Genomic DNA, 27,692 nt, shown 5'->3' with positions numbered 1-27,692 from the left:
TGTCTCACGCGCACAGTCCGAATGATTAACAACTGAACCATCCCTATCTAGGCTATCTAGACTGGCGGAGAGCCGCACCGATCCCTGAACAATGCAGTTGTTCTCTCGTGAGCTACGGAGCTCGCCACCCCGAGAACTATTCTCAACTGCATCGTCCAGCTCGCACTTCACTTCTGCACGCACCTCTGGCCTGACATGGGTGCTCGCTTCTGTCGGGTCAACAGTACCCTTTCCTTCGCTAGCAACCTCGCTAACATTACCAGCGACGCACACACGCGGTGACTGTGCCAATTTGTTCGCAGCTGGCCTAGCTGTCTCTACAGTCATCTGTTGGCACAGCACCTCGTCGCTCTCCTTGCGGCCTTTAACGGCCTCTGTTGCCACTAAGGCATCGTTAGCGGCTAGCCTTTCCCCTTCACTTATGAATCGGCAGCCAATCTCACAGGCACTACTATTCTCGTCGGCTTTTGGTGAAACTCTGCTAGACACTTCCTCATTCTTTCGCTCTCTACTACCTACAGAATTCTCAGACAGCCGTTGTCTCTGTGCCAATAACTGATCACAATACTGTAGCTCTTTGATCAGTGCTGCCTTCTCTCTCTCATACTTTTCCTCTCGCTCACGTTCGCGTGCCTTCTCACGTTCGTGACGCTGACACCTAAGAGTAAGTTCTTGAAGCTCCTGCTTCCGTTCATTCTCGCGTTCTTCACGCTGACGCTCACTCCTAAGCTCACGACGCTCTCGCAAACGTACACGACGCACACGCTCCCGTGGCTCCTGTATCACCTCCCAAGCAAGCTCAATGCTTTTGCCATCATTGCCACTATCGTTAATCGCCTTTATGATAGCTGGCGTTTCCATCCGTTCGTCCGCCTCAACTCCCAAATCGTCGCACACCAACAACAAGTCTAACCTCGTCAACCTTCTAAGATCCATGGCAGCTGCCCCGTCAGGTGGTTAAAACTGTTTTCCTTAATTAATTTGTGCAAACACACAATGCAACAAACTCCCGATTCCCAGAACTATCAAAATTGAACACACAACCTTTGAGTCTGGCGAATCATAAGGAAAAAAACCACGCGCTCACTTACGGTTGCAGCACCCTGCCATCCGGTTCGTTCGTCCGCTGTTGCCGGTTCCTTCCGGACTCCCTGGGTCGAAGGCTCGCTCCTTCTTCGATACTCCCAGTCTCTTCGGACCTCTTTCGACGAAGGCTCTCTCTTCTTCGCTCTTCCCGGTTCCTTAGGATCTCTCTCGACGAAGGTTGTTGCGTAGCGCTGCCACCAGCTGATGCGTTCGGAGGCGATCCCACCGCTGCCACCAGATGTAGGGGTTGGAGGACGGGACGTCGTGATGAAAACCCACAACTTGGGAGGGTTTTATTTACATATTATGTACAGGGAGGTGAGCGTCAATTAACAGTAGTACTGTCATTACGGGCCGGCAGCAACTCGGACGCTGCGGCCCGCGGCAAGAAGTTCGAGAGAGGTGAATCAGGGAATCAGGGCATGTCCCAGCATCTCAGGTCTCTCTGGAAGGCTTCTTATAAGCCCTTCGAGCACTGCAAGTCACGTCATGTTTGACCAATGGGAGAGTCCACTCCGATGACGCCACTTGCAGCCAATGGTAGGCGCCCGTGTCGTGGTGTCACACCTGGCGGGGCTCTCTGCTGTCTTGCCTCGCAGACTGGCAATCCACTTGTAGGCTGGAGAAGGAGTGGGGTCACACCTGGCGGGGCTCTCTGCTGTCTTGCCTCGCAGACTGGCAATCCACTTGTAGGCTGGAGAAGGAGCGGGGGGGCGCCCGTGCACCTGCTTCATTGTCGGATGCCCACCTGCTCCCGGTGACTCGGCTCCGCAGTGGTGGCAAATGCCTTCTTCAAAGACGAAGGGGGTCGATTGCGCTCCATTGTCCCAGGCCCCCTTCTAATCCCGGCGACGCACGAACTTGTTGCCTTAAACTTGTTTGCTCGGCCGCTTCTCTGGAATGCGCTTTCCTGCTTCCGCATTCCTCAATTAGCTGTGCTGCCACTCGAAGCGGTTTGGGGAACTCGAAGTAGCCTCAGGAACCAGCTCCATATCTAACAGCAGTTACGAATTTTAACATTACGTGCTGAATATGCTGCTTCCCGGAAGCTGACTCAACAATGGTACCTGGAAGGGTGACATTAATGCAAAGCGGCTTTTATGGTGCCAACGACGCACGCAGAGTACAAGCAAAGGAGCGAGAAGGCGTACAAGCAAAGGGGTGAGAAGCAGGAGGTCCCTTTATATGAATGACCTCCGAGATCTTCAACGCGTTTGTAATCTCGGACGCCGCGTTCTAGACCAGTACCTGATCGAACTATTCCGCGGCATGACATGGGGTGGTATGTCGGCGCAACCAGGCTTGCCACCGGCTACCGTGGCATCTTTTGCTTCTTCGGTTTGGTCTGTCCGTCCGTACGTGTCTCCCTCCTGTCCTGTCGATGGAGACCGCGAAAGGCTATCGCGCCCCAGGGCCAGTCGCGGGTCACCGCACGGAGAGATTCCCGGGGTGATTAGGGCGGACCGCAGCAAGTTTGGCGGCAAGAGGCGCGCGGTTGCGCCATTCGCGTGTGAACCGTTTCGGAACGCGTTTTATGGCCAACCGCACCGCCGCGGGATGCGTGTCTCCGCGGCCATTCCTCGTTCCGCCTGCTACTTGCTTGGTCGGTTGCGGTTCTCAAGCGCTGCTTAATGCGTCACTCGCGTCTTTTCTTTTCCCCCTCACCGACGAAGACGACAATCTTGCGTATACGAGAGGTTGTGCCACTGTACTGCCATAGCTGTATTCGTTTTTCTCGCGCGTTTTCCTATTTCTTTGACTGTCTTGTTGTGCAAATCTGACGGACCTAGCTCTTCCGGAGGCGGCTTGCTCGACTGAGATTCTTGTCTTTGCCGTCTCGCGGATTCCTTCGTTGTCTCGCTCGCGTTACTCTCCCACGGCGAGTCGCGGTTGGGTCGCGCCCGTGCGGGTTCTTCGCGCAAGCATCTCACGTCCCATCTCGTTTGATTGAGGAGCGTCATGTCGACGTCGAGCGGTGTGAATTCGTTGACGCTTTGCAACGAGGAAACGCGCACTTTTGACCTGTATACTTTGTCTTTGCCATCTGAAGCAGTTAGTTGGCTGCGCGCGGAATCGACAGATTTCTGGACAGCATCACTCGCGGTGCACGCCTGGCGATAGTTTAGTCTTAAATATTAAATGGCTGTCGCGTTTAACTACATGCAAAAATAAATGAGAACATGTGTTACGTGTTAAACAAAGGAACAAAGTGGTCAATCTCAGCCTTATGGTTGCTTAAGAGATTATGCCAAATATTGTAGATAGACAGACGTCAAGGCGAGAATGTCGACACGTTGACCGGCCGTCACTCAGAGAAGAAAAAAGAAAAGCGAGGAGGCCTACACATTTCTTTAGCTAATATTACTTTAATTTGTGCGTCGGTTTGGGGGCAATTTTCGAAATGTGTTTTTCTCGATGTTATTGGCTGTCTCTTTTAATCCAGGCTGTAAGGAAATTAACGTCATCTTCTGCCATGGGGCTTAAGTACTCCCCACTTTATATAGATATGCCCTCATGTTTGTGTTCAATATCTACACCTGAATCCTCGGCCGTTCTTCACCAGCGGTTATGTGCTGCAATGTATTGTTATCAAGAAGATGAAGAAGCGATCACGCTGTAAAAGTCCAAAATTTCGGTGCCTCAGTGCTCGGTTTTAGCCACAGGGACGTCTTTGGTGCCGTTTGTGGTTTCATTCAATCAAATTATCTTAATGATATTTCTGTGTTAAATCCTAGCAGTGCCATAATAAATTGTTCTGTTTAGGAAAATTGTTAATCTCCCTGCTCTGATCGCACAATTGCACATTACTTGTAGTTTCTTGAAATATTATGCAAAAGTGCAGGTGCCCATTTCTTGGCCTATCCCCGAGTGTGGGTGTGAACCATAGTATAGGGACATCATCATCATCATCATCATCATCATCATTATAATCATCATCATCATGTTGCGTCATTTCTCTAGTGTACGAATACAACGTCAGTTCTGCCAGCTTGCGGGGATCGCGCTGCCACCTCAGCATCATTGCCAGCACAGCATCAGCATCAGCACAGAGGTCAGCGACGGCGGATCTTTCACAACGCGATCGATTTCCCTTGTATGTGCATGTGTGTGTTTGCGGTTGTCGACACGTCGACCGTCGGCGTCTCATCCGCAGCAATGGAGCTTCCTAAGATCGTGCGGCGTTGCTTCAGCGCGGACTGCTTGACGCATGCCGATTCGGCCGAAGATATTTTCGACGAGCCCTCGACGTAAGTTCCCTTCGAGGGCGTCCCACAATTCTTGTGTCGGCGACGTTTCGCGTCGTCTCTGTTATTGCCGAGCTCAGGACGTCGTACGTGACAGGTAACCGAAGGAGTTCGTAAGAACACGTGTACAAGTCGATCCACTGTTTAACGGAACACTAGTTTTGCATATGGCTGGCTGCCAATTACCGATGAATAATTGCACGGATTTATGGAGAATAATTTTCATTCATAGGTGTCAGGTTGATGTTTACTGTCAGCTATGTTTTTCTTCTCTCGATCAAGTAGAAGTGTTTCAGTTATATTGACATTATTTCCAGCCGTGCTTTCCCTTCGAGAACGGACGGTGCTGTACATTTCAGGAAAATATGTTTTTATCGTCATGCTTACTTTTCCATGTCATGTCAGACTATGGGAGGCAGTCTGATGTTATGAATAAAAAAAAAAAGGGAGCGAAGATAGTTGGCGCTAACGGTGTCTTGTAGGCGCCGCTCGAAAATGAACGCAACCGCTGTTACCGTTCCCGCTGCCGTCGTGCTATTCATGGTACACTCTGAATCAAAATTACACCCTTTGCGTCGTATCTTGCCACACAACGATAATCGTCATCTGTCTTGTCCGCATTTCCTTTCCTTAACGCTGCGAGCCTGGTACTTTCAAGTCACGAACGGCATGCGCGTTATCAGCATGACAGCATTCTCGGCAGGAAAGTAGCGAGCGCAGCGTTTTCAAGAGAGGTAACGCAAGCAAGACAGATGACGATTATCGTTGCGTGCAAATATACACCTCAAAGGGTGTACCTTTGTCTAAGAGTGTAGTATCGTGGGCTTTGGGTGGTGTGTCGCTGTCCTCTTTTTGTGCGTAAAGGACCCGTCATCATTTCTGTCGCATTAGCTCGCGAAGAGACACGCCACGCACGATGAACGCATCGGTGCTCTTCGAGAGCGTAGGGAAAAGCGAAAGCAGGAGGATGGCCGGCGCTCACCTCCTTGTCCAAGCTCACTTTTCCTGCAGAGCAAGCGTGCGTGGCGGAGAAGCCCAACAGTTGTTAGACGAGGAGGCGTCACGAGAGGTGCGTGGAGGAGAGAAAAGAGAGAGGGTCATCACGCGCGCCGAGGGCATCTTTGTTCCGGCGCCTGTGTCATCCGTTGACGTGCCAGCAATCGAGGCCAACGGTGCGTGCGCTCGCGGCTGCCTGCGGCGACGCTTTGAAACCGACGCCGGACAGCTGCTGCCGTCAGTGGCGTAGCCGCGCTCTCCCGCAGTTGCGCTTTTGTAGCGTGGAAGCGCCGCGGGGGTATTCACGCCGGCCGCGCACCTTGGAAGACGAGGCTGTTGCGTGTCTGCCGGATATACGACACCGGAGAGTCAGACCCGGCGTTCGCTGCTGCGAATGTAACCCCCCTCCTTAATGCGACCCCTTTCGTGCGGTCGAAGGTGATGCCTGTGTCTTGCAGAGAGCGCGCAGTTTCGCCCGGTTGCGCCTGCTGAGGCAGCGGCTTCCGCTGCTGCTCGTTTTTGTTGCGTTTGTCGTATTCGGCGCGTACAGCGCAAGTACTACGCGCTGGACCGTTTCGGCGTCACCATTGCTATACTTTGCCGAACTCAACCAATTGCGCGTGGCGCGCTCAGCCTCGACCGCACGGGCGGGCGGGCACTCGCACGCTTTATCCCCGAACCGCGCCAGTCGCCAGGAAGGAGGCATGGTGGCCGCGCGTTGGGCCTTCCGGAACTTGTCGAGCATATCGGGGCCGCGCCGGATAAGACGGAAGCGACTGGCGTCGTGGCCGCGGGTGATATTTGCGGGCAGCCGCAGAGATGACCCCGCGCTCTCAATTGGCGGAGGATATATGAAGTGTATACATTTGAGGACGCGGTTATACTATATGGCTGACTGCCAGACACCTCGCTCCCGTTCTCTCATCCCCCCGTCAGCAGCGAGACTGACTGGACAGCCTGGCTCAGTTCCGGGGACGTCGACCGACAGCTTGAACTGGTGGACTGGGCGGAGAAGGCCAAGCAGGCCCAGGGCCTTACTTGAGCCCTATCCCTCAGCCACGTCTCCCTTTACCCTTCGCCCTTTCAATAAAGTTTATCACCACCACCACCAGACTAATGCGCATTGCCGTGCGCCATGCAGCTTGAACCCTGTAGCTTGAACCTTGCATACCTGCGTGCTCCTCAGTTGTTCCGCTGCAGAAGTTAAGCACGCGGAGAAGGAAGCTGCTGTGTATGTTGGTGCCATGAAACGACCCTGTGAACGCTTCACTTGGCATACACATATTGGCATGAGCCCTATGTAGGCAGTTGTTTCAGTTGTTCTTGTGTGTATTCTCTGCTCGTGCCCCGAACACGTCCCACATAGCATCATGCGAGGCACTTAGGCGTTCCCCGATAACAGAAAGCAAATATTTCCATGTGGTATACCTGAACTGGTACAAGGCACGTGATTAGAGGATAACCGTGCGGATAGCTTGAAAGTGTGGCACTGCTGAAACTCGCTAAAAGTCCTTGCTTTAGCTGTCACTGCATTAGTATATTGGCGTTGTTGGGGCTCCGTGATGGATATCGCTTCTTTGATCAGTCGACTGAGTGTTTTGAGTTCGTTCTTTAGCAGGCACGGTTTTGACACCGAAAGGTTCACATGGAGAGGAACGAACTGCAACTTTTGCATTCCATTTAAGTTTCACAACGCGTTCCGCCACGCGCGGCGTTAAGTGGTGACGGACTGATCATGTGCGGAAATGGCGCCGCGTCATCACGCTCTGCGGCAACAGTAACACGCTGGGATTAACCGATTGAATGCCCTGAAAGAGCCTTGTGCCAATGCAAAACTGTGTACTTAAAATGATATGCCCTTCTATAAATGTTGCGTAGCGCAAGTTTTCATTACTGTGACGGGTTTGGAATAGCTGTCTGCAATTCTGACTACCACTTATTACTTTTGTTATGTTTTATCTGATAATTTACGTGTTTCAACATTTATTTGAACCACGTATGTCAGAGTTTCTTCACGTCGCCAGTTTTCACACGCTGTCCCGAAGCATTGAATGTTCTCACGATACGCATAGAAGCCGGACACACTGAATCAGGTTGCGTTCTGTGCTTATGGCTAAAGATACTTCGCAGTTCTCGTACTCGCAGTTTCACTTCCGTAATCCTCGTCGAGGACCACGGCTGCAATGCCATTAGGGGAACCCCACTAATCTCTCTCGACGTCTTTGTGTGCAGGGAATCGTCGCTATCTTCCTTCGTAAAGTAGAATCGGGGGCACGAACAGGTGCACCGTGGGTCGCATCCTGCGAGCAGTCATCGTCGATGATTGCGGAAGAACACAGAAGTGACCCGTAGCACGCGCGCTCGCGAACATCGCCACCTCTCCCGAGGCTCGAGCATGCGACCGCTAATAATAACCGAGCACCGTAAATCGGGTCGTGGCCACCGCGAAGCACCCTTGCGCACGGCCACGACACCAGCATATTGCGACGCCTGCCGCCGCCGCTTCCTGGTCCGCAACGCGGCGCCCGCCAGCGAAAGACTGCCGCTGGTCGCACGCGTCGTTCGGCGCGCGGAGCGACAGAACTTGGCCGCCCTCGGGATTATATGTACGCCCGTCGTCGTGATGCGCATGAGAGGCACGGCGTGCGCTTCCACTTACTTCTGTCATGCGTGTGTGCGTGTGCGTGCTGCTATATGTGCTTGCAGCCGGTTATACGTTGCGGGCGCAGGCAGAGACACTATTCCGTTGTTATAACGAATGTATAAGAGAGAGAGGGTGCGTGTGCGCGTGTGGGTGAGAGAGATGTATATTGAGGGAAGAGGCGAGCAACGGGTCGTGCTGCCATCGGCGGCATGCCGGGGAAAGGAGGGCCGCCGTACGGCCATCAGCTGTCACGTCATAACCAGCCGACCGTTGAGAGCACCTTTGGGAGCTCAACGGACCGCCTTGTGTGATAGGACGCTCGATGGCACCTCCGTGGCGGCAAATGTAGCGGGTGCTCGTCGGGCCATTGCTGATGAGGTCACAGCTGACGGCCTCGGGCTTCCTCTCATTGTCCGTCTGGTATGCGGCATGCGCGTGTGTCCTGTGCGCGGCGAGCGGTCGGCGATTTCTTGAGCGCTTGTTTGCTGTCGCCGATCATCTTCGCGGTGGTCACTGGTGCGCGCGTGGACATGCGGGTCTGTTGGACACCTTGCGCCTCTTCATCATGTTCGAGGGGACATTCACTATATCTGTATGCGGTCGCTGGAGATTGGTTAAACGAGACATGACAGTGTCTTTGACTCGGCGTCTCTTTTCTGTCTCGTCTACATATGTACACGCTTCTATCGCCTTGTTTGGACCTGGAAAGCATTCCACCAGATTCGCGTAGTTTGTTATTTCTCACTTATTGACAAGGGCTTTGACAACGATGTGGCTTGTTTTTGTTTTGGTGGTAGTTGTGTCTACTGTACGAGCATAGCGCTGCCTAATTGCCACGTATGCTGAAGACGCGATATCAAATGCTCTCGTCTCCTTGGCACCCCAATTTGAGAGGGTCACTCGAAGATAATGGAGATAGAAGAAGAGCGATTGCTAGTTATAGGTCATTTATTACGGCGCTCACAGCAGTGAGCAGTCGAGCCAAGGAATTTGGCAACTGGATACGAACGGCTTTGCGCCTGCTGCACTCGAGACGCTTTTTTATAATTTTCCGTTATACTTTTTGTACCCCGAGCGCTTTCTGGTCGTTGCGGATGACTTCCGCAGCCTGAAGTTGGGGCACGTACCGACGAACTTTGAGGAAGCGCAGAGCTAGACGTTGCGGTCCCTCCCTTAGCTCCGCTACATCCAGGAAGCACGGTTTAATCGCTCGCCTTTGGGCAGCGTTAACCTGAAAAGCCTGCGCTATAGCCGGACATCGGCGCAGGGGAAAGCGTACGCGAAATCGGAGCGCATCTCTCCGAGCACAGTCCCTCTTTAACCGCCGCCATAAAAGCATGCGTCGCTGTCCCCCACTGAACGCGGACGGTTAAAGTTAAGCAGCGCCCTTCGTGCTGCTGGGTATATACGATCGGTGGCTTGAGAGGCATCGTCTTTGTGGATGCTTTCTTTTCCAATTTTAGCGTCTCGTCTTCGCGAGGTCGGTTCGCGCAAAGGGGCCCCGCGCTCGTTACGAACCATCGGGCAGGCTGCATGCAGATGCTCAGCGGGTACACGTCGCTCAAGAGAAGCCCGACGTCTCGCGCAGAGCCAGTTTGCCGTGAAAGTCGGTGGCTCGCGCTGGTATTTCGGAGGCGTGCCTCTTTTCCCCTTCGATCGTAAAACGCGCAGCTGAACGGTGCCTTTGACTTAACGGTGCCGCCGGCATCTCGAGCCGCTTCTGAATTATACGACGCGCCTGCGTGCAACGGTAATGGGCGGCGAGCATGCGAAAGGGGCCTCCTCTGTTTTGCTTTCTCGCTCGCCTTATGCGATGCCGTTGCGACTCTCCCTTAGTCGCACGAAATGGAAGCAACAGTCACGAAAGAGAAGACAGTGCTTTGTCTGCGCCGTCTTCCCTGTCTCTTTTTGTGAGCGCTCCCGCTGGTCAGTGTGCCAGCTATAGCCCAGCGACGTTCTCTTCTGTAGTTGTCGTTTACTACCAGTCGAATTTTGTTTCATTGGTAGCATGCCGTTTAAACCTATAGCATTCTGTTTTCATTAGATCAATAACGGCGTGACATATACCTAAGTGTAAAAAGAAGAGGAATAAGAAGTAGAGAGAGGTTGAAGACCACCACACGTGAGCTGCAGCGTGCTCGCCGCCGTACAAGACAGTTTGAAAAGCGGACAGGTGCACTCACTGCTGCTGCCCGCCCACCGTGCTTGAAAAGCATATATAAACAAGGAAGTAATCATTTCAGATATAACGCACGGAACCCTGTTTTCGGCGTATTTTGGATGTGGCGTCGGTCCACGGGCGGAGCGTCGGCGCGCTGATTTTGCACTGCGTACTGGACACAGCGCTCTAAGCCCGGCCAGAATGTTGTAGCCGTGGTTGAATGTTGCAGCCGTGGTTACACATTTCATCCATGGTAACAGCCTAATTGGGCACCCGCCGTGGTTGCTCAGTGGCTATGGTGTCGGGCTGCTGATCACGAGGTCGCGGGATCGAATCCCGGCCACTGCGGCCGCATTTCGATGGAGGCGGAATGCGAAAACACCCGTGTGTACTTAGATTTAGGTGCACGTTAAAGAACCCCAGGTGGTCGAAATTTCCGGAGTCCTCCACTACGGCGTGCCTCATAATCAGAAAGTGGTTTTGGCACGTAAAACCCCATAATTTTAACAGCCTAATTGGAATTCATTGCGGCCGGATGTCGCAGCGCCAGGAACATTAGTGAAACGTTCCCCGTGTTTGCCGCTTGAGCGTGTGGCTGAATCTGGACGGGAGCATTCATTAATAGTAATTATTTGACCAAATTTTAAAGTGTTGCTTCAAACGCAACGTCTTCAGTGGAGGAGTTGTACAGAGCCTGTTGAGAACTATCCAAATAGTTTTTGTCGGTTATGACAGCTACTGTTGCTCGAGTTTGTTCGGGCTGAAAAGAAAACGGGCGAAATTTGAAAAATGTATACCACGTGACTAGGCGCTTGCGCGCATTGACATTAGTGCCGTCAAACATGCTGCGAACGAATGATCGATGCTGCACGCAGACCGAAGGCATAAATAGGCCGCTAGCAAAAGTGACACGCGATGGCAGCACCGTCGTCTTCGATGTATCATCATCCGCCGCCAAAACTCTCGGTGGGCGGAGACCGCGCGCATTGAGGCGTCCTACTCTCGCCCTTTACGCTGTCTGTCAACAGCAAGAACTTTGACTGAGCGTCAAGAATTACCGTGCATAGCTTATCGCACATCTAGTGGCTCCGTTTCCTTCGTTGCTTCAACAGGCAAGCTATCTGGGGAAAAGTGAAAGACAAGACCATTGTATTTGCTAAATCTCTATTGCTTAACGTATCTTCATGCAGTAAGTCTACGTGTAGCATAGACCATTCGTTGGTACAATGCATGTGCCGAGTCGCGTGGTACTTTTTTTTTTTTTGCAGATCTCGCACGCCTTATTTGCAGCCTGGAAAGAATTAAAACCACAGCGACTATCACCGCCGAAAAACACATTTGGATATTTTTCCATAGGCTCTAGTTTCTCTATTCCAGATGTCGCTTTTGTATGCTTCAAGAGTTTGTTAATTATTGTTAATTGATTATCTGTGCTCATAACGAAAATATTTTCAGTTGCTCAAGAAGATAGTGAACATATAACTATGCTAGTTGCATTCTCGTAACGCTCTGTAGATTTTTTTTTCTCTTCTTTTTCAGGCTTTGCACAGTGTCAGCTGAGACACTCTGTTTATATTGTAGAGTGGCGGCTAGCTCTGCGGAAAGGGGATGCGAACACCCCGACCTTGTGAAACATACATATAGAGAACCACCAGGGTACAGCATCAGTGTGCAGACAGAGGCAAACGGAGATGTCATATAATATACGAAAGTTGAAGTGAAGGGGATTCAACGCGCTCAGCAAGCAGACTTGCAGCACTATAATCGTGACAAAAACTAAAAGCCCGAGAATCCTGGCTTGTCAAAAACGTAACTGGTTTTTAGGGTGACCGCGGCATAACTTATGCCAAGGAACTATCATTTAGGCAGGTAGCTCTCACGGGGTCAAATGCCTGTTCACATTGTCACTCGTAATCTCATTGCCATGATCCGGTAAGTATTTATAGTCGAGTCCGCGGCGCCCGTTTATTACGACAGTGATAAAAGTCAAAATCTCTTGATCTGAGCGTTACAAAGTTAGCAGCCATAACGCATTCACTATACAGACTCTATTCGAAGAACCACAGTTAGGTCAAATGAATCACAAGTACTACATTATGTACTTTTCTTTTAGGCACATATTTAGTACATAATATTTAGCGGTTCTCCACTTCGCTTATTTATTTACATGCCTATTTGCTGCCTGTCAATGCGTCAGTGTACTTCGAAAGGTCATTTCGTGGGCCGTGCAGGATTTTATCTAAAATCGTCGGCACTCTTGTACGTACTGCGAAGGGACATTGCTTCTATGACCTATATCTAAAAGAGGCCGATTTTGCGGCTTGAAAAGATCCCATTTGTTCAAGACAAATGTGATCGTGACGAGGCTGCCGACTCCATCGGACGTGCGTTCATTTAGCCTCTATACTGCTTTTGGTGGTTTATTTTTTGGTGGAACCACTCAAGAGTCGTTCCGCCCCCCCCCCTCCCCCTTCCCCCGCATATCTATCCCGACGACGCATTGCAACAGTTTCAGAAACATAGAGTCTGCCGTCTTCCGAAGCACCGACCCTCTTTTTGAAACCCGCCGTGGGGCCTTGAGAGTTAAAACGATTATCATGTACTATGCACTGCATGGGTACGCGTATATCCCCCCCCCCCCCCCCTCCCGCGTCGTCACATATTTAAATGGCCGCATATGTACAGCCGCGAGAGCAGGGCAAGCGGCTTCCTAAGCGAGCGCCTCCAAGATCGCCTTGAAGCAGGCATGCAACTGCCGTAAACGATGCTCGCCAGTCACGAAGTCGAAAACGCATTTACGAAATGCGATTCGGGACGGCAGTCTCTGGGCCGTTTCTTTACATCACCGCCAGTGATCGAAGCACGCGCACTGACGAGTGCCTTATGGCTATCGAACTGTGGAGGGGCCGCCCTCGGTGTGATTAAGTATATATGCGGAAGCCTAGGCGTACCTGCGCGCTCGTCGAAGCTAACGGCGCAGCGTAATGGCTGACTGGCTTCTCGGCGCGAGCGAGGCCTCGTGTACGTAATAGGTTTGGCGGTATAGCTGACTGGAGAGAAAACGAGTCGTAGCTGCCTCTACAGGGATGCGAGACACGGAGTGCAGGGGGTGCATTTTGCAGAGGACGTGATGAACCGAACGATGCTTACTGTATCACCGCAAGCTTCTCGTCTGTGTATACAGCTAAAGTCTCGGCAGGTGCTTGTCTCGGTTGATGCTTTGGTTATCGGCTGGTCTAACGTTCGGATTAAGTTTCGGAGATAGCAGCCTCTGGAGGCACTTGGGTTCACATTCCTAAGGCTTATCTAAGACTCGTCCTGTAGCGCGCCTGGTGCTTCTGAGCTAGGAGAGTCGCTTTTAACCCGGCCGCATTGATTATGTTGACAGCGTCGTTCAGTTATTGAAAAACAGGCGTGCAATCACGGACACCAGTAGGAACGGAAAGGACAACACAAGCGCCTTAATTGTGCATGTGCTTGCACGCTTGTCTTTAAGTAATATACCAACTTGCTAAACTTAGCAAGTGTCTTTCATTGTGCGAACTGTGTACCATTTTGTTCAGAGCCTCGTCCTTGTACTTGTAAATACATTCTGTAAATAGTCGCAGTTTATATTTTATTTAAGTAACGCTTTGGTAGAGGTGTCATCAGAAGCCAACAAAGAAAGACGCCAAGGACGACATAGGGGAAATTACTTGTACTTACTGATTGAATTAAAGAAATGTAAATTAATGGCAATCAAAGTGGATGAAAAAACAACTTGCCGCGCAGGTGGAGAACGATCCCACGTCTTCGCATTACGTGTGCGATGCGAGCATCGCACGCGTAATGCGAATACGTGGGATCGTTGCCCACCTGCGCGGCAAGTTGTTTTGCCTCGCACGCGTAATGCGAAGACACGAGATCGTTCCCCACCTGCGGCAAGTTGTTTTTCATCCACTTGCCATAAATTTATAATTTCTTTAATTCACTTAGTAAGCACAAGTAATTTCCCCTATGTTGTCCTTGGCGTCTTTGTTGGCTTCTGATGATATGATTAATAAAAATCGGGCCCCTCGGTTAACCCCCTTTCTTCTAGTTCATTTGGTGGAGGTAGTACCTTATACACTCATTTACGGAAGCACTGGCGTACCGTCATCTTGGGCTGTTCATGCCGCATTTTTCTGTATGGAACAACACGTAATGACTGTAAGCTTGTATGACAATCGAGTCGTATGCATGAAAATAGTTGTACAGACACGTCCGGTGGTAATTTTCAGTCACTATAGGCACAAACGTGAGAAACTGTTCGTGTGCGGCGACCACAAAAGCGTCGTTTCCTTTTACCTTCGTCGCATCGGTCAAACGGAGCGCTCTAACCGCAGATGCGACGATATCTATACGTCTAAGCCAGCTGGCTCGCCTGCGGTGGCCTTTCGTCGAGCCGAACCCTGGGTTCGAGCACTCACTCGGGCCCGCAAGTGGCTGTCGTCGAGGCGCAAGTGGGTCGCCCTTTCCACAGCCGCCCCCTTTCCCTCCGCCCGTCCTCCACTCGAGTTCGTCCTCTACCGCTTAGCCGCAAATGCTGGCTCGATATCAAGCTGCCGTGCTCCGCCTCAGCTGCTGCTCGCCAAGCTGCTGCCGCAGTCGCAGTTCATTGCTCTCTCGCTCTACACACATCACGGTCGCAGCAGTCGCGCTGGAGCGTTCGTGCGGCTACGTTTTCTCGTGCGGGTGCTCCTGGCCCGCTGGTGCAGCGGCCGTCGCTCATGTTTCGCACCCGGCTGCACTCTTTTTATAGACTGCGTTGTCGCCACTCGCTGCGCGAAGCGTTTACGAGAAAGCAATGGAGATTGAAAGTTGCGCACTTTGCATCTCCCGGCCGTTTGCCTCCCCCTTCCCGCGCGCTTGTCTTATTCCTAAGGCGTGGTCGTGGACGGTGCTGCATACAAGCCCCGCTCGATTGAGACAGCTAGGAGAAGCCCATTTCCTCCTTGCGCTGTTGTCGCTCCTTCGTGGAATGAGAGTCAGATTGAGCCGTTCCGGCTTCTCTTGAGAAACGGTGTAATTGTTGAGCCTATACGTGCTTGCATGCCGGCGCCACCTGCTGGGCGCCCATCGGTCAAGACGCCCGTTTCCTGCATAAGCCCGCTTGCAGGAAGCATCGAATGTGACAGTAAGTCTCCGTGCGACCACTTCTAGAGTGACTATATATAGGGTACATAAATATTATGCAGATTCAGCGTACATTCTGGCATCTGTGTGAGGTGAAGCTTTCGCGAAGCGCCTAGTTAAGTGGTGGAAACGCGTTTTCACCACTTATAGGCAGGTACAGCCGGTATGCGTACAGGCACGTATAGCGATTACGTGCCTGTACGCGCCAAATCCGAAGAACGCGGAAAGCCCCCACGTGAGTTCCGCGACCGCGGATTACACGGCGGCAGTGTCTACGGAATCGGCCCAGCTTACTATTGCAGTAGCTTCACCATCGGGCCACCTTATTCGGCAAGAAGCCAACCTACCAGACTCGTCAAAGACATATAAATGGGCAGAAAGCACAGCTTTAATAGGCGAATTATGCACTTGAAGGCTTGTATTTGTTACGGTGAGGATATTTAGGTATCGTTTGTTGTTTGCTTATGTAATTCCGCACAGAACGGAGCCGGCCACCTCCGGCTCTGTATGCGGGTCGTACAGATGAGACCGGTTCGTTGTATGAGTGCTATCCTGTGTGTGAGCTACTGGGCGAGACAGCAGCAGCCACGGTTACCGAAGTCCGGGAAGATTCGCAAAGAAATATTCGCTTTAAAAGGAAACCTTCTCGTACCTGTCGACAAAAGCGCTGTCGGTTGCACGAACCGTTACACCCGTCGGTAAATTTACCTATACGAAATCCAGCGGCCACAGGCACGAGCCCATTTTTACCTCGCTAAAATTAATCGTGCAGGGGACCGCTGGATTTCGTTTTTGCCGCTTTTCTGTCATTTCTCTCCGAAAGCATGATATCTTTGCCAAGGACGGTGCTAGTCTGCCCCATCCACTGCTGTCAGACGTGAAAGCGGTGCCATGTAATATAATATGCTGCTCTGGAGCCGCCGAAGAACAAATGTTTCCGTCCTATACACAATCGGTCGCCGGAAGCAGACCATTGCAAGGTCGCTGCAATGGTTCGCTTTTTTTTTTTTTTTCTGCCAGAATGTCCATTGTTATATGCGTGTCCTGTGCGCATGTGTTAAAAAGAGAAAGTGAGAGAAAGCGGACAATATCTGTCCAGAATATGGAATTCCATTTCTAACAGCTTGCAGTACTGATGCGTTTATGCTTATCGTTTGTGTTTAGTATAGTTTGTTACTTTAGTACGTTTAGATGAGAGCACAGAAATAGCGCTGCCAGGGAGCGCACAAACGCGCTTCGCAGCACGAGCGAACTTCTCGTAACTTATAATGCACACATTGCGTGTATGCTGCCACGCCACGGAGTAACACGGGACAGTTCACACTACGAGCACTTAATCGGATGAGGAAGTACGGAAATACTTTCGTGGTTTTGACAAAGCACTAACACAACTTTCATCACTTTCATCACTCCGTGACCTTGTCAGAAAACGCTCTCGTGTTTCTGTACGATGTTTTTAAGTTTGTAGAGGCAACGGTTTCTTTTTTAATTAAACTTCTAGATAATGGTTTTTGTTGCTTCAAAGCTCTTCTAACTGCAAATTCTTACTTTGTGGTTGGCACATCATAGGGTCAGTTGCTTTCGCGTCATAAAGAACTAATTAACTAAAGTTAGTTAGGTATATAATCACAGTACAATTACTTCATCACTCATCCAAGCGACGTCAATGTCTCGTGTTTGTACGCGAAGGGTTACAACTCATGCGAAGATCCATTGGCATTTGTGCAAATGGCTACACATTGACATCACATCCCACAAGGCGTTTATATGAACACACGGTAAAGGGGCTAGCCGAGTTGGTAATAGTATGTAGTGCCTATAATGGTACAAGGTGATACCAGAATGCCTTAACTCTATCATAGACATTATAGTCAAAGTAGACTGTCTTCGCTGCTGTTAAGAATTGGAATATATCCATGACCGATGCGAGGCGAACAAGCCGCCTCTTGTTGTGTCTCGGGTTTGGTTGCAATTGTTCGTACGTAAACGTGTGGCTGTTCTCTCCTTCAGGAACGCCGAGACCGGGACGCGGTTCCCCAAGCTGGGAGAATGCGCCCACTTTCACTACGACATGATGGACCTGGGGACAGTCCAGGTGAGTTGGATCTTTCTTTAACGCACCGACGGTCTTGCCTTTTGCATAAAGTTTATCTAGAGAAATCGCGTCACCCACTTACGACGCCATGCCGAGCGCGAGCAAGCCTAAACCAGTCGAAAAAAAAAAAATTTCTAGACACAGTCGACGTTGTCCCGCGTAATTATCGCGAAATCTCATTTGTGTTATGCAAGCACGTATAAAATCACACGGGGCCTGATGTTTCGTAGTGACTGTTGTAATCTCAGTAGTGGGCAAGCTTCGTGTCATCGCAAGCCACTCATCGTCAGTGCGCTACAGGAGCTCGGCGCCCCGTGTCTGCGGCCCTGCCGGAGGGGTCAGTAGCCCAGGCGCGGAGAGTCGGGCTGCCAGAAAGTGGTGAGGTGGCGGTCGTCAGCCTCGCGGCTCTCGGTAGCCGTCGCCGATGCTTATCTCTCCTTCTCCTCGTCGTTGCGGGGGGGAGGAGAGCCTGCGCATATACGCGCTGCTACTATTTGCTCGGTGCTCCCGCTGGCTGGCCTGGCTGGCTGGCTGCTGCCGCCACCACCACCTCGCTCGCGCCGTCACGACCTAGCGCCGATGCTATCGCCGCGGACGGCGTCGTCTCTCGTTATATGTGCGCTTCGGGGCCGTTGGGGCCGCGTATTGTTGTCGGCGGCGACGCTCGCGAAACCCACCGGGCCGCGGCGTGATGAGACACGGCGCGCGAGTCTTTTGTGGCGGCGCCTGGCCGCCTGTCGCCCGCCTTGCCTCTCGTTCTTCGCTTTCTCCTTCGTTCGGCGCTGCCCGGACTGTGAATGGCTCGCGGGCACCGGCAGCGGACTAGCGACGTCGCGGCGATTAGCACTCCGGCGGCTCCAGCGAGCGTTGCGCTGTCGTCTCGCTTTCCCGCACACCGCACAAACGACGTAAGCCCTACCCGTTGGCTTCTGGCTCGTTGTTTTTCCTGAACTCTCTTACCCCTAATCTTCCCCTCGTTTTTTCCCTCATCGTCCGTTTGTGGTGTTTCCTTTTGGCTCGTGCTGCCGTCGACCCAGTGTTTGGTCAGGGGAAGGCCGCCTACGCGCGTCGAAAGAGTCGGATAGCGCCTTGGTCATCATATCCATCTTCACCCCGTATTTACCGAGCATCTTGCAGTCTCTACCTCTGGTCGATTGAGACGAAAACCAGCGAAAGCAACGCATACACAAGATGCATGGAGTATACAGGTCGAACGCTGGGCTGACACGTCAACTTAATTTGTTGACATAAACCAGCAAGGTTTCACTGAGAGCACGCGCGGTACAAAGCAGTGGCACAACCACAAGTGGTTGTAGCCTCTGGTTCCCCCACCTGCGTTTTCGCGTACCGTGCAGCGGCGAACGACGGTCGAGCTGGCTTCCGGCGCATTTTGGTTGCGGGCCAAAGCAGTATTTGAAAATGAAACGCGGAAATATATACGTCACACTACGTGACGAAAGTGTCGGGAGAGCAACGCCATCCGCGCACTTGAACAGCCGTCCGCGTCACGACACTGTCCAGGCAAGCTGGCTTTTCCGCAATACACACGAATACGCAGCAGGTGCCCGCCTACGGGCTCTGGTGGCACTTGCGGCAATACTCGCCGGCTGCACCCGAGATGGTCGGTAAACACGCGTGCGAGCCACTCCTGGCGGTGCCCTTATTTGCGGAGCACTCCTTTTACCGCCCCGCCGGAGAAAACGTGAGCACTATCGGTGGGCCTCTGTGTGCCTGTCTTTCCTTGGTCGTTGTTGGGTTGTGCACGAACCTGGCATTCGTATCTGGTGGAGTCCACTGCGCGGGCTGTCCGTCGTTGCGCAATTAGTTCGTTCCACTTTTGAAGGTGATTGTGCGGCCGATACGGGTTGCGTGCTCCGCGGTGACTAATAGATTTACCCGTGTGTCGCCGTACTTGATGTTCTATAGAACGCCACGTTCTGCTAACGGCTAACTGAGCACTGCTAACTTGCGATGTGCCATGGATGATTGCCCGAGTTCTAAGGCTTGAAAAAGCGATGCTCTTAAGTCTTCCGAGACGCCGTGCTTTGGAGACATTGAGAACGCGCCTTAACATTGGCGAAGGGACGCTTTCCGCTCTCGATCTTTCGTTCAAAATGCAGTAGATATATTGCTTGTTAACGAAATTCGAACACATGTACGTCGCGAAGATCTTAACTGTCTCATTCAAGGCAAAGCAGAAGAAACGAAGAGGCGTGCGTTGGGTACCCCCTTCATGGGACAGGATTATGTGCGCGAAATTGATGCTATATAGGCCACTATACTTAAAGCCAAGCAAGCAGATCTGTTCGGTACAGGTCTTTGAGAAGATTGGTTTACTACTTCGCTCTAAGGCTTGTATCTCGCTTAAAGCAACTTGGCGGACGATTGATAACGTATACTTACTGACCCATTGATTGTCCTCTCTGCAGCCTTATCTGCAAGCGTCCACTGACCGCGTGGTCATTTTCCCTCCTCTATCGTATTCTGCCTCGGTGAAGAAATCACAAGCAGAGCGCGTTGTAACGAAAGGACTGGGTTCCGGGGACGATGCTTATTCCTGCTACAGCCAGCAGCTGCGCTTTCTTCCATTCCTCGTCTGTGCATCCTCCATCCGGGGCCGCGCGGTCCCTTCGCACCGAGCTTGCAGCGCTCGGCGATCTTTCCTGCGAGAGCTTCTATCTTGGGACTGGGCCACCGGCGGGACCCGCGGGGTGGCTGTGCACTGTTTGCGCTTCTCTCTGGCTTCAAAGAGGAGACACGGCACCCGGCTGGTTTGCGCAGATGGCTGGCTGCAGCTGCGTGACCCGGGCTCGCTGCATGCCTCCTCCGGCTCCCCCGCCTCTCAGCTTCCCACCCCTGGACAGGTTCCAACATCAACTCCCGTTTCTCAACGCTCTAGAAAGTGTCTGTCTGCGTGCGCGCGTGCACACACACGCGCGCGCGCACGTGTTTAACTTTTCAGCGTCTCCTGATTCGCGACCATTCTGACACCGACAGAAGCCTTGCAGCGCAGCAGATATCGCTGGTGAATGACCGGGTGGGCTTCGGGCGTCGCGTTCGCGGTCCGTCTTCTGGGAGACGAGTGCACACTGCTTAGTTGCACGAGAAGAAATTGAAGGAAACGACGAGAGAGAGAGAGAGAGAGAGAGAGAGAGAGAGAGAGAGAGAGAGAGAGAGATGGCAGGGAGAATCAATCAAGCATAGCCGAAATACAAAGTATCATCTCGTCGTTACGTTCCATCGCTTCCCCGTACGCCGCTCCGTCGAACCTGATATAGCCATTCCAATTATGCGTAACTGCTTTGCAGCGCGAGAGGGGCGATTCAGAGGCGCCTCATTTATCGCGTGCTCTAGCTCGTGCAGTTGTCTTCGGGACGTGCAAGTGCCTTAGTTCATGGGGACCATGTTTTCCTGCGCGGTACGCAGTGTGCGGCCCGACTGACCCATGAGAAACCAGCGGTGCCCAGGCGGCGCTCGTGAAAAACGGCCCTCAGCGCCGTGAGTGAGAAAGTGCCGTAACATTTAGACTCCCAAACAAACGCGAGGCCGCAAGGACCACGTTACTTTTACGTTCTGCAAGGCTGTAACCTTTTACGGAACTGTAACCTTAGCGAGTTTGGCGGGTTTCTCGTTTTAGGCTCTGTCAGTATGACTATTAGAAACGGTGAAGAGGCTACATACGATCATCGAGGATAAACTTCTATTTTAAAAAACACCCTATGTCTTGCGCGTAACACGTAGGAGCCGCCACCACCAGGAAGCGTGTATACGTACTGCCGATAGTGTTGGGATACAGTTGCAAAAGGATCGAGTAGCCGTAAGAGTGCTTTCATCAAGATATCTTGAGAACGGCAAGTATTGCATACAGCAAATTGTTTTCCGCCTTTAGAAAACAATGCCTGACAACGGCGGTTCGTCGTTCAAGCGAAAGACAATTCACGAGTCGAGGAGGAGGAGGATTAAACTTTATTTGTGCACAGCAGATTTGAGACCTAGGCCTCTACCTAAATGACGGCCTCGAGCCCTTGGGCCCTGGCGGCATCTTCGGCCTGCTGGATTGCCTTGCGTTGGTCTTCCGGTGCACAGCTGAGCAACGCGGTCTCCCACTGCTCTCTGGTTTTAATTATTTTATTCTGTATGGGTGTACGAGGACAAGCCCATACCATGTGTTGTAGGTCCGCCCTTTCTTCACAGAATCTACATCTATCCGTGTAAAGGTCCGGGTAGTAGCGGTGGTAGGCCACCGGGTTCGGATATGTATCTGTTTGTAAGAGGCGCCATGCCGTCGCTTGCCGTCTATTTAACGAGGAGTGTGCCGGGGGGAAATGGGCCCTTCCCAATTTATAGTGTTTGGTGATCTCGTTAAAGCTGGTCATCCGGTCTCTCTCCGTTCCCAGTATTTGTTGCGTGTCACCTGCTCGGCCTGTCAGTTCTCGAGCCAGGTTGTGCGCTATTTCGTTCCCGGGAAGGGAGGAGTGTGCGGGTGCCCATATAATGTGAATGTCGCGATCTTCACGAAAGTTGTTTAAAATTCTGAGTGCTTCCGGCGAGATTCTTCCTTTTGCATAGTTCTTGACTGCTGTCTTGCAGTCGCTTACTACGGTGTTGGCTTCCGTGGAGGCTATTGCCAGTGCTAAGGCAGCTTCCTCCGCCACCTCTGCCTTCCATGTTTTCACCGTCCCACTAACTCTGCAGTCACCCTCTAGACTCGTAGCAACTATCGACATACTCTGTCCATTTGCGTACTCCGCCGCGTCCACATAGACCACGTCCCTGGCATCACGGAATCTTTTGTGGAGAGCTCTCGCTCGTGCGTTTCTTCGATCTTGGTGAAACTCCGGGTGCATGTTTCTGGGGAGTGGGGGTATTGATAGATGTTCCCTTATTTTCTTTGGGATGTCTCTCCGCACTCCGTGCTGTGCTTCGTAGGTTATTCCGATGTCATCTAAGATGTGTCTCCCCGTCAAACTCTGCGTAAGCCTTTCATACTGCGCTACTCTCTGTGCCTCAATAAGTTCGTCTAATGTATTGTGCACGCCGAGCGCCAAGAATTTCTCGTTTGACGTATTTGCCGGAAGTCCCAAGGCTTGCTTATAGGCCCTTCTAATAATGCAGTCTATCTTGGCTTTCTCCGCAGCGTAGAGCTTGAGGTAAGGAACCACATATACAATACGACTGATTACGAATGTTTCTATTAATCGGATGAGATTGTGCTCTTTCATGCCATAGTGCCTATTGGATATCCGCTTTATTAGTCTGATTGTTTGATGAACACTATTGTCAAGTAGTCTAATGGTTTCTCCGTTATGGCCGTTTTTGGATATGCGGAGTCCCAGTATTCTCAGGCTCTCCACTATCGGTATTGTGGTGCCTTCTACTGTGACCACAATGCCCGGCCTTTCCCTAATGCTTTTTCGACCCCGGCATGTGGGCCTATAGAGCAGAAGTTCTGATTTTTGCGAGGAGCATCTCAGTCCCTTGTCTTTGATGTAGTCTTCTACCGTGTTTACTGCGGTTTGAAGGATCTCTTCCACATGCCCATCGCTTCCACCCGCCACCCAAAGGGTGATGTCGTCCGCGTAGAGGCTGTGTCCGAGTCCTTCTATCTTTTCGAGTCTCGCAGGAAGACCAATCATTGCCACGTTGAATAGAAAGGGAGATAGGACTGAACCCTGCGGGGTACCCCTATTACCTAGCTTGAGTTCGTCCGATTTGGATTCTCCAATTGAAATCTTTGCGGTACGATCTGTCAAGAAGTCTTTGATGTACGCGTATGTTTTACGTCCTACATCCAGTTTTTGGAGATTTTGTAGTATGGCCTTGTGCGTGACGGTGTCAAAGGCCTTAGTTAGATCGAGACCTAGTATGGCCTTAGTGTCTAGACTTTTCTCACCCGCATCTATGATCTGATGTTTTAGTTTGAGCATAATATCCTGCGTCGATAACTTTGGTCGAAATCCAATCATGGTATGTGGGTAAAGTCCTCCATCATCCATGTATCTCGTGAGACGTGTGAGAACCACATGTTCCATGAGTTTACCGACGCAGGATGTCAGGGATATGGGCCTTAAGTTAGTCAGTTGTGGTGTCTTTCCAGTCTTTGGTATAAAAATAATTTGGGCTGATTTCCATTGACTTGGAATACTGCCTTGCTCCCAGCAGTTATTCATGTAGTCCGTGAGAGCTCGGATGGATACATCGTCGAGATTTCTAAGTGTTTTGTTACTTATCCCATCAGGTCCTGGTGCAGATTTCGAGTTGAGCCTGGTCAGTTCATATCTGACTTCTGCCTCCGTAATAGGGGTATCAAGATCTGGATTCTCGTTACCTAGGTAATCCGGAAGTACTTCTCTATCCGCATCTCCAACGTACATCTTTTGGAGCTCTCGGAAGAGCTCTTCTTGTGTGCCGTTGTAGCTGTGTATAACCTTCTGTAGATTGTGTCTTTGTATGGTTTTTGTACTTCCGGGGTCCAAGAGGCATCGGAGAATGTTCCAGGTCTTGGACATTCCTATCTGCCTTTCCATCAAGTCGCACGTGGCTTCCCACTTCTGTTGGGTTAACCTATTTGCATATATCTCGATTTCCTTGTTTAATTCCACAATTCTCTTCCTTAATTTCCGATTATGTTTTTGCTTTTTCCATCTTTTCAGCATGCTACCTTTCGCTTCCCACATGTGCAATAATCTGCTATCCATCTCCTCTATACCTGCCTCCTCTGGAACAGTTTTGGTAGCTCGTTTAATGTTTTCTTGCAGTTTCTCTGCCCATTTCTCTATGTCCGTTATAGTGTCTTCCGCATCATCTTGTCGGATTTTGCGGAAAGAGTCCCATTCTACTAGCTTCAGTTCTCTCCCCCTCTTTTTCCTTGGGCCTGCTTGTACCGTTGTGACGACGATGTAGTGGTCACTACCTAAGCTTTCCTGCATGTTTGTCCATTTAGAAATTGCTACATTCTTCGTAAATGTGAGATCTGGTGTCGTGTCGTTGGTTACGCTGTTTCCTATTCTGGTTGGTGCCTGAGGGTCAGTTATGAGCGTTAGGCCTTCGTGCTGAGCGTCTGCCCACAGGCTTCGGCCCTTAATGTTCTCTATGCTGTATCCCCAAGCCGCGTGTGGCGCGTTAAAATCGCCGACCACGACTAGTGCCTGCTTGTGCGCTACGCTCAACACTTTGCGGAAGAGTGGGCCGAATTTGGGCTTGTGCCGGGGTGGACTATATATGTTCAGAATAAATAGACTTCCCTCTTCTTTACGGGAGGGGATTATTTCAATCAGGACGTGGTCTATGCCGCGCACACCGGTATCGTGCTCGACAGCCGAGAGGTTTCTGTGTATGAGCGTCGTGACGGTTGCCTTCTCGCCGGAAGCACTATACGATTTATACCCCGATAATTTTGCGATCCCCCCGGTTTCCTGCAGGGCGATGACATCTGGCGCCTCCTTACTTGTTATGAACTGCTGCAGGTTTCCTCGCTTGCGACGATACCCGCGGCAGTTCCATTGCCAAATCGCGTATTGGTTACGCGGCGCCATGTTGATTTATCTGTTCTTCCCCGGTGGCCTTGCTATTTTCTACCGCATTCGGCCTGCTATACGGCTTGCTTTTAACCGGTCCTGCGCCTGCTGGCCTAATATCCTTTGGTGTGCTTTCTAGTGCCGATACTCTATTCTCTAATCCATCGAATCGTTGTTTAATCTCTACATACATGTTTGTGATTTGTTGCTGTAACCCATCGAACATTCCTTTAAACGTTCCCATAACCTCGCCGATTGCAAAGACGTTCTTTTCTTCAGCCGTTTCTCGCGCCCTCCTTTTGTGTGGTGGTGCTTCTCCGTTCGCTTGCGTGGGAACGGGCGTTGGAGCCCGACTCCGCGTCGACGTCGTACTGGCGGAGGGTGCGTTGCCATTCTTTTCTTGCTGAAGCTTCGCGTTTTCTGCCCTAAGCTGCTTGATCTCATCTTTAAGCAACGCATTCTCTCGGGTAATCTGTTCTAACATGTTTGTAATCTGTGTCATTTCCTGTTCTAGGGCGGACCCTTTAACTTTAGGCGATTGAGTAGCAGTGCCGGAGACCGCGCTTGCCCAGCTCACCTGTGCTTTGCTCCCGTCTCCCCCTCGATTAGTTCTCGAACCGGACCTCGACCTTGATCTCGTCCACGATCTGGTCCTGGACCTGGACCTGGAGCGTTGGCGACCGGCTTCCCCTGGCAGTCTCGGGAAGGAACCGGAGCGGTGTCTTCCATAGTTTTTCCTGCTTGTGTCTTCTCTGTCGGTTGAGGGCTGCTTGCTCGCTACAGTCTTATGATTATTATTGTTGCTCCCTCTGTTTTCATTGTAGTTGTGGTAGTAGTACTCTTCCTCTTCGGCCTCTTCTTCCCTCCTCCGTCGCTCCCAGCGGCGTCTCCTGACCAGGTACGGTATCTTGTATCTTGCTTGGCACTTCTTGTCTCCCGTGAGGTGGTCTTTGCCGCACTGTTGGCACTCCGCGTTGCAGTTGTGATCCTGCTGTGGATTCTTGCACCCACACCCCCGGCAAATCTTGTCTTCAGGGTTGGGGCACACGTCAGCCCTGTGCCCTGTTCTTCCGCATCCATAGCATATGTCGATGTGTTTTTTATACAAGGAGCATTGGATAAGCATCGCTCCATACCTCACATATCTTGGGACGTGAAAACCTTCAAATAAAACGATCACGTTGTCAGTGTTACCCATTCTCTTGGCGTGCAAGACTCCAGGATTGCGTGGCGTGACCAGACTGGTCACTATGTCCTCCGGACTCTCCTCCTGAGATATTCCTCTGATGAGACCCTTGGATGTATTATCAGGAGCGGCTCTGTAAGCACTTGCTTCAAATTCTTGTTCTCCAAGGCGTAGCTTATTGATAGCCCCATATTTCCTGGCTCGGTCCTCGGAAGGCGTGCTGAGCACCACTATATTTTGTTTGCTGTTTATGCATATGCTGTCTTCCTCCGCTGTCTCTCGGCCGACCCCGGCAGCGTTGCGCAGACAGTAGTAAATGCGATCCAGCTTGTAGTCTGATACCTTAAGTCCGCCACGTGGACGCACGATAACCCTGTAGTCTTCTTTTGGCAGGTTAGGCAGCCTACTTGCTTTGATGATTTGTCGCACCTTGCGTTCGTTCTTCCATTTGTTTCTATTTTTTGCTTCCCCGACGAAGGCTCTTTCCTGCTGTTCGTGTCCCGCCAATCCGGCACCACCGCTGCATCGCTTCTTTGTGCCTCTTCTAACTTCGCACCAACCTGATTCTTTTCCGAACTCCTCCGGTTGCATTTCATCGCCTCCCACGCTCACGACTTCCATTGGGGAGCAGGGCCTGGGTATCTCCGTCGGTAGGCCGAGCTCTCTCAGCCACCGCTGCGGCGGAGCCGTTCGAGGTGTCGAGGCGTTCTAGTTAGGTGTAGATCTACCGCCACGCGCAGCGAGAGGAAGGACCGATTGACGGCCGAAAAACGGGCCCACCTGGTAGGGAATGGCGTCCTTGGACTCCTTGGCACCTGTTCTTTTGATGATCAATGGATTTCTCCACAAAATGCGATTTTCCGCCGAGAATCATAAGAAAATGCGGAGCTGACGCGATGTGCATTCGCACTCCACGGCTTCTTCCTCACGAGTCGAAGAAGGTATTTATAGACACCGTCCGAATTTGTTCCAGCGATCACTTGTTCCATTTATTCATGTTCTAGACGATATAATAGAGAGTCCGTTTGTAAGCATGCATAGTGAGGTTAATTTCTCTGGAACTAGTTATGATGTACACGGCGCCGTAATTAAAGGCGCTTCTACGTTAGCGGCACGGCAACTCGCCGCATGCCATTTGGGGTTCCTGGACTGCCGGCCGACGGTGGTCCTGCTATCAAACGGCGAGATCTGCTTGTCACACAGAGGATCTCTCTGCGGTGCAGCGACATGGTCATTCATCGACAAAGGGGAGTGGTCGCGGCTACGATCTGGCGTCGTCGGCAGCATCGCCACCGCTGATCGTTCGCCGTCGATATCGTTGATGTGTAGGCCTGTTCTGGTTTACTTTGAATCTGTAGCCTGATGCCGCTTCAGAACAAACCACTCATGCTCCCAAGCCGCGATGTTTTCTTACCGTTGTTGGCACTTTACGTTCTCCTCGCAATTAATTGCATAAGAAGAAAACATGCTGATATTTGTGGCGCCGGCGGCAATGCGAGCATGGTCGAGGCGGTTCGCCATCGGTATAGCCGTGCTTATACAGCTGAACTTGACTTGTAACGGAACTCTCGTTTGTGCTAAACGTTTCACTGTAGACGTCGCTTTTAA

At 51.5% G+C, this 27,692-nt stretch overlaps 1 protein-coding gene across 3 annotated transcripts in view; it reads left to right on the top strand.

Moving 5' to 3' along the window:
* The window catches only part of CdGAPr (GTPase-activating protein CdGAPr), a 310,559-nt gene that overhangs the window by 188,127 nt on the left and 94,740 nt on the right, over positions 1 to 27,692 (top strand). For 2 of the 3 annotated variants that reach the window (XM_065427287.2, XM_065427285.2), the window contains one exon: positions 17,297 to 17,381. In XM_065427287.2, coding sequence (XP_065283359.1) covers positions 17,297 to 17,381 — 85 coding nt within the window. Of the gene's footprint in view, positions 1 to 4,220; positions 4,335 to 17,296; positions 17,382 to 27,692 lie in introns of those variants that run through there. The other variant, XM_065427286.1, reaches the window with a different exon arrangement.

Source organism: Dermacentor albipictus, chromosome 4, assembly GCF_038994185.2.
Source record: "Dermacentor albipictus isolate Rhodes 1998 colony chromosome 4, USDA_Dalb.pri_finalv2, whole genome shotgun sequence".
Lineage (NCBI taxonomy): Eukaryota > Metazoa > Arthropoda > Arachnida > Ixodida > Ixodidae > Dermacentor > Dermacentor albipictus.
This window is presented reverse-complemented; position numbering and strand designations above follow the sequence as displayed.